This window comes from Hemitrygon akajei, chromosome 18 (assembly GCF_048418815.1).
Source record: "Hemitrygon akajei chromosome 18, sHemAka1.3, whole genome shotgun sequence".
NCBI lineage: Eukaryota > Metazoa > Chordata > Chondrichthyes > Myliobatiformes > Dasyatidae > Hemitrygon > Hemitrygon akajei.
Genome location: NC_133141.1, coordinates 14,122,804 through 14,134,969, shown reverse-complemented (window position 1 = coordinate 14,134,969; position 12,166 = coordinate 14,122,804). Strand labels below are relative to the sequence as shown.

Below are 12,166 nucleotides of genomic sequence, written 5' to 3'. Positions count from 1 at the left end.
CGGAGGAAACGCAGGAAGGACATACAAACTTCTTACAGAGTGTTGGAATTGAACTTTGAACGCCGACATCCTGAGCTGTAATAGGGCTGTGCTAATCACTATGATACCGTGACACCTCGTCCCCTACATTTTCCCTTTATCACCATTAAACCGAAATCTAGTCTAAAGAACCTGGTCTTAATGGATGGGGTGAAAATGAGGTCCTCGTTTCTTTATCTCATATTCACTTACGACATTGAAGGAAGTAATTCGGCCCATTGAGTCTATGCCAGCTCACAAAGCAATCCCATTGTCCCATTTATTTCCATGCAACCTGTTCTCTCTCACATGCCCATTATCAACCATCCGCCCCCACCCAGATACTAATTCTACTACACACCTAGTAAGGTTACTTTACAACAGGCAATTAACAATTCATCTTTGGGATGTGGGAGAAAACCAGAGGACTCAGAACAGGGAGAGATTAAAGCTTTATTTCTCACATTTACATTGAAACATACAGTGAAATATGTCATTTGATTCAAATCAAATCAGCGAGGATTGTGCTGAGCCACATCTCCATGTCCACCGTTGTACATCTTTGGAATGTGGGAGGAAACTGGAGCATTTTTTGGAAACCCACGTGGTCACAGGGAGAACGTATAAACTCCTTACAGGACAGAGGCGGAAATCGAACCCTGATCAGTGATGACTAGTGCTGTAAGTGCTAATCGCTATGCTATCGTGCCACATGTGAGAACGCCATACTGATGATACCCAAGATTAGGTTCAAACCCAGCTCAATGAAGCTGAGAGGCAGCCACGCTAAATAGGATGCCAGGTATTGTACAAAGACGCACCCTGTGCTGTTGGAGATGATCTCAGACAGGGTGTGGAAAATGAATGGGCTATGGATATCAGTAACAGTGGTGCCATCCTGGGTGAAACACCCTGCTGTTCCTTGTGGTTTATTCATGAAAGAGAGGCTGATAGGGAGGTGCTGTGAAGTTAATGTTGTCTGTCAGAGTATGGTCCAAAGCTATTCACACTCTTTGGGTAAGGACAGCAGAAAAGAGGCTAAAAAGCAAAACCTATTCCTACCGTTGAGCTGACATTATGAAAGCACACAAATAGATATTGGACAGCGTGTTGCATATTGAACAAAAGTTGCATGGAGTGTAGTATTTCTTTTTTAAGGAGCTGATGTGTGTTGAGCAAAAGTTGAATTGTAAGTGTAGCTGTGGGATTTGACATGAGAGCCATGTAACAGAGAGCTGCAAAGTTAAAATGCCATCTATTTGCTTCATGCAGAAGAAATGCCTTTCTCACAATTGTCAAAACAGTAAATTAGTTCTATTTTAAATTAAAATATTAAAAGATTTAATGCAGATATGCTCAGATTCATTGTATCTCGGTCTGTTCTGTAGGAAGCAGTGTGACCATCTGAGGATTAGTGGTTTTGCTGGTGTGATCCTGTATGTGTCTTACTGGCTCGTGGAGATTGCCTTATGAAGCCTTCTTAGATCCTCTGTAAATTCCATAAGATTTGCACTAAATCCTCAAAGAATTTTAAAGTTCTGCGACTATTTTAATGTGAAGAATGGTTGGTTTAAGAATTTGGTGGAAGAGGGGAATTTTATTACAGGCTAATTCTTAGAAATTAGTTTCTAAAGACAGGCCTCAATGAAATGTAACTTCATCCCATGCCGGCTCAATCATATAGGCCAATGGTGTAGTATTTTGGTCAGGGTTGGTTTTACATTGAACATTTCTTCCTTATGCTGCTTTGGCCCAAAAATTACTCTTGAGCACATTTCAGTGCCCACTCTGGATTAACATCAACCTCAAACTGTTAATTGGTTACACGCCCTAGTCTCTCCAAGTTTCCTGCCTGTTTCATTCTGAATTTGGTGCTCTATTCGTAATCTATGCCTCAGCAAGAGAAATGAGTAACACAATTGGGAAAGAGTCTAGTTCATGATTTGTTTTCATGTATTTTGCATGTGAATGGGTCAAGAAATGACACAGGGACAAATGGTTGCAATTTGTTCCATTGCTGCTCTTCTGTCTCATTATCTTCCAAGAGAGAAAGCAGAAAACCTGGGTAACTTTTCCTCACAAAAGCTTTCTCCATTTCTACTATAATTAGGTAAAGTCTCAGTCAGATTTCATTAATCAATTTCCCAGGCCTGCCTGAATGAAGAAAAATCTGGATTGGCTTGCTCTTTGAAGCACTGGCTGACTAAATAGATTGGATTTAAAGACTGTGCTTCTCCAAAGGGAATGAGGGAAACGTCAAGGGGTGAGTTCATACTCATTCCCCTTGCAGATCTCAAATGTCTGTCTCCAGAATGCAAAGGGCAAGCCCCAGCCATTAGTTATGTGGGTCAGCTGTCTGACTTCTGAGCTGAAGGACAGCGCGGAAAGAAGATAACCTGAGAGTTGCTCAATATCATTGATATGTGTTGTGTTGTGTCTTGGTCCAGGTACGAGCTAGCGCCATTGCCCAGGATGCTGACCAGAACTATGACTACGCCAGCAACAGTGTCATCTTGCATCTGGATGTTGGAGATGAAGTCTACGTGAAGCTTGACGGAGGGAAAGTTCATGGTGGCAATAGCAACAAGTATAGCACCTTTTCCGGTTTCATCATCTACCCAGACTGAGCAAAGGTGCCTTTGTGTCCTATTGCAGACCAACCAGGGAGGAATGTGTGTAGTGTCAATCAGAAGGTTGAATGGAGCACAGAATTAGCAACCAACCCCACCAACCCCTAAATTTTCAATAGATAAATGAATAATTATTTTATAATTTTGTTTTAAACTTCACAATCAGTAGATTTTTAAATTAAGTTAGCACTTTATCTAGCAGTTTATCATTTGAACCATTAAACAAGTTCTGACCATTGACTGTGAGAGAAGTAAGCCACATTACTGAGAAAAGCAGACAATGCGCTAAAAACAACCATAGTTAAAATCTAGAGTTAAATAATGATTGAATATCAATTAATTAGCATGTAACGATCTGACTTTAATGTGCCAGTGGCGTATTTATCATTTGCCAATCAAATTTATAATCAAGCAGTGTGCTTAATACATTTTTACAAGTAATTGCTTGTAAAATACCTCAAGTATAGTCAAATCTCATATCCTGATCCTGCACCTTAAATGTTGCTTCTGCCTTCTATGCATCATGTTCCACTGGATGATGTCACATTTATGTCAGAATTGAAATGAGCATAGCTGTTCGTCAACCTGAGGCATCATCAGTCGATTAGCCCGCTAAGAATGTGGGCAGCAATATATTTTAAAAAAAACTCAAAGCCCCTTCTATCTCTTCCAGTCTTTCAGGTGAATACTGTGACATTATTTCCTTCCTCAGCCAGCTATCACCAAAAACAATTCGTCGCTCAATCATCTCATTGCTCTTTATGGAATCTTGCTGTGCGCAAAATGGCTGCTGCATTTGCCTACATAACAAGTCACTGCACTTCAAAGAAGCTGATTGTGATAAGGCGCTATATGAATACATCTTTCTTCCTCCCTTGCCTGATCTAGATGTTGCACTTTTTTAGGTCTAACTATGCTTTCAGTGACAACCAAGGTCAAATTTAAGAAATCCCTGTCTTTGTCAACATTGCTTAACATACAACATAGAGAAAAGGGTCTTCTAGTTGCCAGAGTGAAACTACTTGTCCTCAGTAGTTAAATTGGGGATTAATTTCTGCCACGTTGGTTTTACACTTAACTCTTGTATTAGCAAAACCCCTCTCCAGTTCACCACATCGACTCAGTTCTTGGTAGTGTTGTAAAGTCGCATTACAGAAGGCAGCTCCTGTTCATCACTAAGTTGATTTGATTTCCCCCTTGACGTCATCAAAATCCTTATCGGTGAATAGATAAAGGAAGAAAAAGTTCCAACAGAAAGAAAAAAATTACTAGTGTATGTGCTGGCCAGCGGTGATGCCATACAAACACTTAACATGCTTGCCCCGAGTAATTCTGTGAACTTTTTAAATCCAAGAGCACCAGAAATTTCATACACATTGTACGGAAATATTTGTAAAATGAAGCAAGTGAAATCTAGTCACAAACCTGGCTGAAGGTAGAATTTAACAACCACAAATGATACCAAAACTCCTGCTGTCACTGCAAGATATGACATGATCCATTAGTATTCCTTCTTTTGGCTTGGACTTTCTGGTACAGCTGTTTCCTGACAGTGTGGCATTGCTCACGATGCAACAATTACACATATGTCATCTTTACTAACTTTCACATGTGTTACCTTAGTGGTTTATCTCGAAAGCTGGACAGTCTGCAATGTTACTGCCTGGAGCTATAGATACAAAGGTGATAAAAGCGCCCAACTTAACTAATGTTTGCAAAGTTGATTTTGCTCCTGTTGCTGCTATTTACATATATCATCAATTGAATTCTTCATTAAGATATTTATTGTTGAGAAACTTTGTTTACTGTTTAGCTTACGTCTCGTGAGTGCAAGGTTGCTCACAATAAATTGAGTAAAAATATATGAGGGCAGGAACATCATTATTTGACACTTCAAATGACATCTGTTGGTCTTTACCTGAATTTCAAACATCAAAAACTAAACGTCTTTTAACAAGTGGACTACTTAGTTTTAGCATTGGAATTAAATAAGATGGAATTTTAAGTGTTCCTTCTTCCAAACTCTTTCAATATGTATTCAAAGAGCCAATGTTATTTGACCAGTAATTGAGACCTTCATGTAAATAGGGCCTTTGTAATTGAACTGAGAGGGGGACAAGTTCTCTGTGCATGCTGAGTAAAGAAAGACAGGTATGTACTGTGCACACATCATGCATCACCACTAGAAACCTTTCCAGCAGAAAATGTAGACTCTTTGTGCAAGATTCTCTATCCATCTTGCAAACTCAAATTCCTGCTTTGTTCTTCACCAATTGCCTTGTTCTCAAATCATATATCTTTTAATTATTACTTGTTCAGTTTAGCTTCTTTATTTCATGGTTTAGGAGATGATGATGTCCAGAAGAAGTGCAATGTCTGATAGGTGTCAGCTTTAATCCAGTGCAATACCGCACACATGAGCTGGTGGTGCCTGGTCAGACCAGGGACGAATTTAAACTTTCTCCTAGATTTGAAGCAAAATGCATTTAGACTGTCTCAACCTAGGTAACTTCTTTGAACAAATATATAACTTTTTCACCTAGGATATCCCAACAAGTTTTTCTGATAAAATGATCTATGGTGTAATAGAATTAGTTTGAGGTTGCCCCACAGATCTTCTCTATTTCCCACCTCCCACCTGCAATAGTGAAGTTATTCCTGGTTGGATCTTTGAAAAAACGTTCACCACAGTACAGTATTGCTCTAGCACAGTGGTTGATATTCACCTCTGGTGTTGACCTCATCACATTGGCTTCCAAAGATGTCAGGGAATATAGTGGCAGCAAATAATTTCATTCTCAGTAGGGACTAAGCAAGAGGTCAATTTTTGGTGTTCACACTAAAACAAATCAGAGCTGAAAAAGAATAGATGAAACAATGAAAATTCTCAGACTGTTTTCCTCTATATTGGATATGGATTGGATGGTGAAGAGAATTGGAACATTATCCTGTCACGACTGAACAATGGACCAGTCCAATCTGGATTGAAGAGATGAGTGTGATTCTCCTCTCAAATGAACTGAGATTGCAGTCTCAATTGAGTTCCTGATGGGCACAACTTTATAACATCAGGTACCTATTAGTTCACCCTAAGTTGGTCACTTTCCAGTATTCAATAAAATGACAAGTACAACGTTTAAAAGACACTTGGATGAAGACAGGTACAGGAGAGGTTTATAGAGACATAGGTCAAACACAGTCTAATAGGACTAGCGCATGTGGGCACCTTGGTCAGATTGATTATCCATAATGTTACCTGGTGTGAGCACTGGCTAGTTTCTGTACCTGAGGAAGTGTGGTGGTCTTAGTTGATAATAGAAATACATAAAGCTTTACATGGTGTGAAAATATGGGAAACAATTTTAAAAAGCAATTGGAATACTAGGTTACATAGCCAGAACATGGGGAATATGGTCTAGAGAGCAGCAGTGTAGTCAGCACGCTCTGAGTGAATATCTGTGTATTGGAGAGAGTGCAGAAATGGTCAACAGGAATGACCTTGAATGTAATGAGAATAAACCATAAGGAAAGCTTAAAGAAAATTAACCTGTACATTCTGGAGAAAATAAAATGCAAAAGACTGATCTAAAACAATTCTAGACAGGGAAAGGAATTTAATAAAGTAGTAATATACAGTATGTTTGGAATAATCCACTGTACAAAGTGCATTAATCTGTGTCAAATTACCTAAGGAATGAGTGGAGTGAATTTCCCTCTCCATGAGTTTTCCTTATTTTGCTAGCTCAGGGGTGCTGAATATCAACTCTGACTGAAAATAAGACAAGATAAGATAAGACAAAACAATTTATTCTGAAGGAAATTAGTGTTGCAGGGTTGCTCAGTCAGAAATAAATACTTTAAACTACAAAATGTGCATTTAAAAGTAATAGAGCAAAATACAGATGTGCAATGAAACCATACACTTATACACTTAAGGAGGAGGAGTTGTAGGGTCTTACAGACACAGGGAGAAAGGATCTCCTGTGGCATTCAGTGGGGCACTCCGGTGAAATCAGTCTCTTACTAAAGGAGCTCCTCTGTTTATCCGGAATGCCACGAAGGGGGTGAGAGGGATTGTCCGTAATGCTCCGTAGCTTCTGCAGCACCCTCCCCTCAGACACAACCACCGGGGAATCCAGTTCCACCCCCTCCCCAGAACAGAACCAGCCTTCCTGACGAGCTTGTCCATCTTCTTGGTGTCAGCTGCTCTGCTCTACTGGCCCTGTAGAATAGACTGCTGGCCACCACAGAGTCAAAGAACATCTGCAGCATAGATGTTGAATGACCAGAGCCTCCTCAGGAAGTACAGTTGGCTCTGTCCCTTCTTGTACAGAACCACAGTACTTTTAGTCCAGTCCAGTTTATTGTCCAGGTTTTTGTAGTTTCGGATGACTTGCCCATCCGTTCCCATGATGGAGATGGGAATGCAGGGTGTGGAGTCCACCACCAACTCCTTTGTCCCAGCTGCAGGTGATTCAGCCCACACCACTCAACAAACTTGTCCACCACTCTTCTGTACTCAGCCTCTCGACCCCGGCTGAGGCAGCCCACAACTGCCGAATCATCCAAAAGCTTCTGCAGGTGCCCCTGTGCTGCTAACCACAGTATCTGATGCACAGCTCTGCTGTGAAGGGAAGTAAAGGGAAGCTCCACTCAGTCACTGAGATCTGCAGGGTTCAAGTCAGCTGATCTCAGCAGTGGTATATAGAGCCCCACAGTGGTGTAATGCCAATTTCATATTGCTATACAATTAAAATATAATAAGCCAGGAACGACACAAGACCTCTGCAAAATATAGTTTGTATACAGCAGGGATGTAAATTGAAGTACAGAAGACACAGTCTCTATATTCATTAGAGATGTAAGGCAAATGGATTGAATGCACATCAATCTATATCGACATTACGGCCTTCTCCACTGAGCGTGCACTCTTCCTCCCAACTGTTAGTTTGGGTCAATTGACAGCACCCACCCTTAAGTCAGAAATGTGAGGAAACAAGTTGCATTCCAGCACTAAGCTGCCCACACGAGTGCAGTACTGAGGGAGTGGTGAGATGTCAGAGATGCTTATTGTTCAGCTAAGATTTTAAACTAAGATTATGTGCAAATACATGACAAAGTTTGCTTTTGGAGCTATTCAAAGAAAAAGCAATTTCCCCAGTGATAACTCTTGCAAAAGTTGCACCAGCAGAATTAGCGAATCATTTTGTTGCTTTTTGTGGGATCTTGCTGTGTGAAAAATGGCTGCCTCTGTTGCTTATATAACAGTCAATAAAATATAACATTTTATTGACTGTTATATAAGGGCAGGACATGTGAAAAATTGATAAAGAGCTAAATCAGTGCAAGTCTGGCTGACACATCAAACTATTGAACATCTCACCCAAATGGTCACCACCAAGATAAATTTTGTCAGACTTTATTTTGTATATTAGAGCTTTCATTGTAATATGCAAAATAAATAATGGGTCGAAAAGCAATCAGAGTGAATACATTGACTCTGTGGTTAAGAAGGTGTATGGTGTATTGGCCTTCATCAATCGTGGGATTGAGTTTAGGGGCCGAGAGGTAATGTTGTAGCTATATAGGACCCTGGTCAGACCCCATTTGGAGTACTGTGCTCAGTTCTGGTCGCCTCACTACAGGAAGGATGTGGAAACCATAGAAAGGGTGCAGAGGAGATTTACAAGGATGTTGCCTGGATTGGGGAGCATGCCTTATGAGAATAGGTTGAGTTGACTCGGCCTTTTCTCCTTGGAGCGACGGAGGATGAGAGGTGACTTGATAGAGGTGTAGAAGATGATGAGAGGCATTGATCGTGTGGATAGTCAGAGGCTTTTTCCCAGGGCTGAAATGGCTGCCACAACAGGGCATGGGTTTAAGGTGTTTGGAAGTAGGTACAGAGGAGATGTCAGCGGTAATTTTTTTACGCAGAGGGTGGTGAGTGTGTGTAATGGGCTGCTGGCGACGGTGGTGGAGGTGGATGCGATAGGGTCTTTTAAGAGACTCCTGGATAGGTACATGGAGCCTAGAAAAATAGAGGGCTATGGGTAATCCTAGGTAATTTCTAAGTAAGTACATGTTTGGCACAGCATTGTGGGCTAAAGGGCCTGTATTGTGCTGTAGGTTTTCTATGTTTCTAATACATTTATTTTAATAGCTAGAGTAGAATTAATAACAGTAGTTTCCCTCATCCCAGTTTTGACCTTGGCTTTACCCCATATTTAAACATTTTGGCAATGAGTTAAAGATGGAAACAGTATGAAAAATTTTGCTGGCATCCTAGCCAATATTAGCCTCCCAGCTAAAGCCTAGAAATAAATTAATCATTGCTGCTTGTGGGATTTTGTGATGCACAAAATGGCTGTTGCATAGGCTTGCCTCTGTCATACTGTAAAATATTTGATAAAGCATCATATTAATGGAAGTAATGTTTTTTGCTGACCATCACCAGCTCCTCTATGGTGGCTACACAGTCCGTAGCTCATAGATCAGAGAACACTGGACCTGCACTTCCACGTAGCATGACCTTTAACCTGTTGTGCACAGTCTGTGACTGGTCAGGATGATGCTCAAGTGTCACATCTGCTACCTAGCTACCCATGGCCGGAGGCTTACTTGCCTTCTACACTGCCAGTCGCAGCCTACACATTGAGGAATCTGTCTCTATTCCCTGTCCAACAAGAGAAATCAAAAGGCTGCTGTAGGTGGTAAGTTATCCTTCAGCACAATGGAATTGTTTTCCCTCATTCAGCAGTGCAATGTGTGAGAGGGAATTTGAATGTTCCCCATCAATATCCATTAATACCAGTAAATAAATTGTGAAACTGGTTCACTTCAGCTTCACCTTTAGCCAACTGATTAACTCAAATGCATGTCCCCGCCTTACAAAAATGCCAGTATTATAATTGAAGATATATATATAGTTGATGTAGGCCTCCCCAGGATTCTGGCCTCCTTTGAGTGGTGAAATATTTAAATGTTAGCAGATCACCAGGTGATAAAAAGTTCTTGCCATTGGTCTTGGCCTCCTCGTTCCCAGTACTTTGATATATTACTAAACTTCCAGCTTCATTATTCCATGGTGAAGGAGCAAATTAATCACATGTGTTGATTAAAGTCTACCGTTCCTGCAAGTGATTGATTTGTGGGGGTTTGCTGTTCTGCTTGGATTGCCTCAATCCAGCTCCCCAGTGGGCAGCGATGGTCATTAGTAAGCAGAACAGTGTGGCTCAAGTATTGTAATGCCATCAAACTGTCACTGCAGAAAATCTACCCTAACCACAGGAGAGGATCTAGTCAATGCACTCTACAATGATGTGTGTGATAACTCAACTATTTTTTAGCCAGTTGGACAAACAAGTGGTTTTTATATTAAGAAATAAGCAACCTGCCTTATAGTAGTTTACTGTTATAAAATTGTACAGCACAAAAAAAGATACAATTCAGCCCACTGTGACTGCTGGCTCCTCGAAAGAGCATTCAATTAGATCTCTACCTTTGCTTCTTCCTCTGCCCATACAGATTCAAGAATATATCCAATTTTTGGGAGTTACCTTTGAACCTGCTTCCACTGCCCTTTCAGTAGCACATTCCCTTCCACGCTGACTTGCTGCCTCAAACAAGTTCTGCCTGTCCTGCTCTTTTCAAGAAATCTGCCTTCTTTAACTTCCTGCCGGTCGAATGATAGTTTCTTCCTTTGCTACAACAGAGACTACACTTCAATAGTATTTCATTGGCTGCAAAGCTCAGAATCACGTTTAATATCACTGGCATATGTCACGGAATTCGTTGCTTTGCGGCAGGAGTACAATGCAATACGTAATAATAAAAACAATTATAAATTACAATAAGAAACATATATATAAATCAGTCAAATAAGTAGTACAAAAATAGAGCAAAAGAAAACTGTGGGCTGATCTGACATGAAAGTTGCAAAACAGATGTAAAGAAATTTCATTCTTCTGTTTATCTATTCAACCCTCATGTCCCAAACCACTCCTCGGAGTATGCTTCTGTGTTTATGTTCCAAATAGACTCTTTAAGACTCTGAAGAAACTTAAAAGAGCGCTGTCTTCATGAAATTACAATTAGCAAAATGCTTCCATGTGTGGGGAAGAAGCAGGTGTGTACGGGATTTGCGTTATTCTTGTCACAATAGAGTTAAAGGAAATGATGTGTGTTCAATGTAATTGATATTGCTGTACACCTCTTAAGACTTCAGTCAGAAACTGGTTAAGTCAGCAATGTTTCAGTTCACAATTTCCTCCTGCAGCAAGACATTTTTATAAAAATGCCTCTCTGATCAGTTTTGTGTAAATTCTTATCCATTGAATACAGACAATATTAAAAAGGTGTTACTGTTGGAAAAATCTTAAACCCAGCCAGCTGTTAAGGGCTTAGAAATAGTTTAAATTTCCAAAGCTACGTCACAAGGACATTAAAACATTCATATGCGCTTTAAAATTAATGGATGTGTGCTATGCTGTGATTCCTTTGCTTCTCTCCAGTTATTCCTTTATGCTGGCACAGTCATTCAGCTGAGAGGGCAGTACAACCCTCACCATGCACCTTGCCTTAGGCTAATCCGTGCAGTTCGGATCTGCATTAGCCAAATGGAGACTCTCTCCATGCTTTCTATCTGCCTTTGATGGATTTTACCATTCCCTAGTTTCTGTGATGTTGTCGTCTGTCACCATGTAGTGTTCCATCTAGTGGCCCAGGCGAGATATGTGTATCTCGGCAAGTAAATTTATTGGAATTTAAAAGTGTGCTCCTGAGAGCAAATTTGATCATGTGTGTGTTGCAAGGACTTCAAAGACTGAATTTTAATAGGGCACATTACAAAAAATAGATGATACAGAGAACATGTGGAGTTAGGGATTGGGTTGCCAACTCAGATTTATTTTGAGAGGTTCTGTGTCAGGTCTAACTAAGCCGGATGATCAATGACTGACCTCCAGTCAAAAGCCTGCACCGAGCCAGGATGAACTGTCAACTCAGTTCAAATAGCAAGCAGGAGCAGGAACACGACCACGAGAAGGGCAATTACCCTCTCTGCCATTAAAGATGATCATAGTGATCCAATCTTAGCCTAAATACCACTTTCCAACTCTCCTCCCATGTCCCCTGACTCCCTTCCAGCCGGTAAAATGTGCAATTTTTCCCCACGGCATCTATCCCGTCTCCCCCTCATACCCAACTCCTGGGAAAGGAGTACAGTACCTCTTTGCAGATGTAGATGTCCTGTTGCATTGGCATGTACATCAGACTGGATAGTGTGACCACCTCAAGTTCAGCAACCTGGCTAGTTCATGCCCGTGATGTGTGCCCTCTGGGTTGGTTCACTCTTGAGACATGTTGCCTCTAGACTGGTTCAGTCCTGAGACATGCCCTCTAGACTGGTTCTGTCCCAGGACATGTGCGCTCTGGGCCTGTTCAATCCCAGGATATGCACCCTCTGGACTGTTTCAGACCCAGGATGTGTGTCCTCTGGACTGGTTCAGTCCCAAGGCGTG

The 12,166-nt window shown here is 41.0% G+C and overlaps 1 protein-coding gene across 1 annotated transcript in view; it reads left to right on the top strand.

Moving 5' to 3' along the window:
• Positions 1-4,910, top strand: part of LOC140741560 (complement C1q-like protein 2) — a 53,270-nt gene extending 48,360 nt beyond the window's left edge. Inside the window, exon 2 of the mRNA XM_073071862.1 lies at positions 2,466-4,910. Coding sequence (XP_072927963.1) covers positions 2,466-2,645 — 180 coding nt within the window. The 3' untranslated portion in view covers positions 2,646-4,910. The remainder of the gene's footprint in view (positions 1-2,465) is intronic.
• Positions 4,911-12,166: the final 7,256 nt, after the last annotated feature.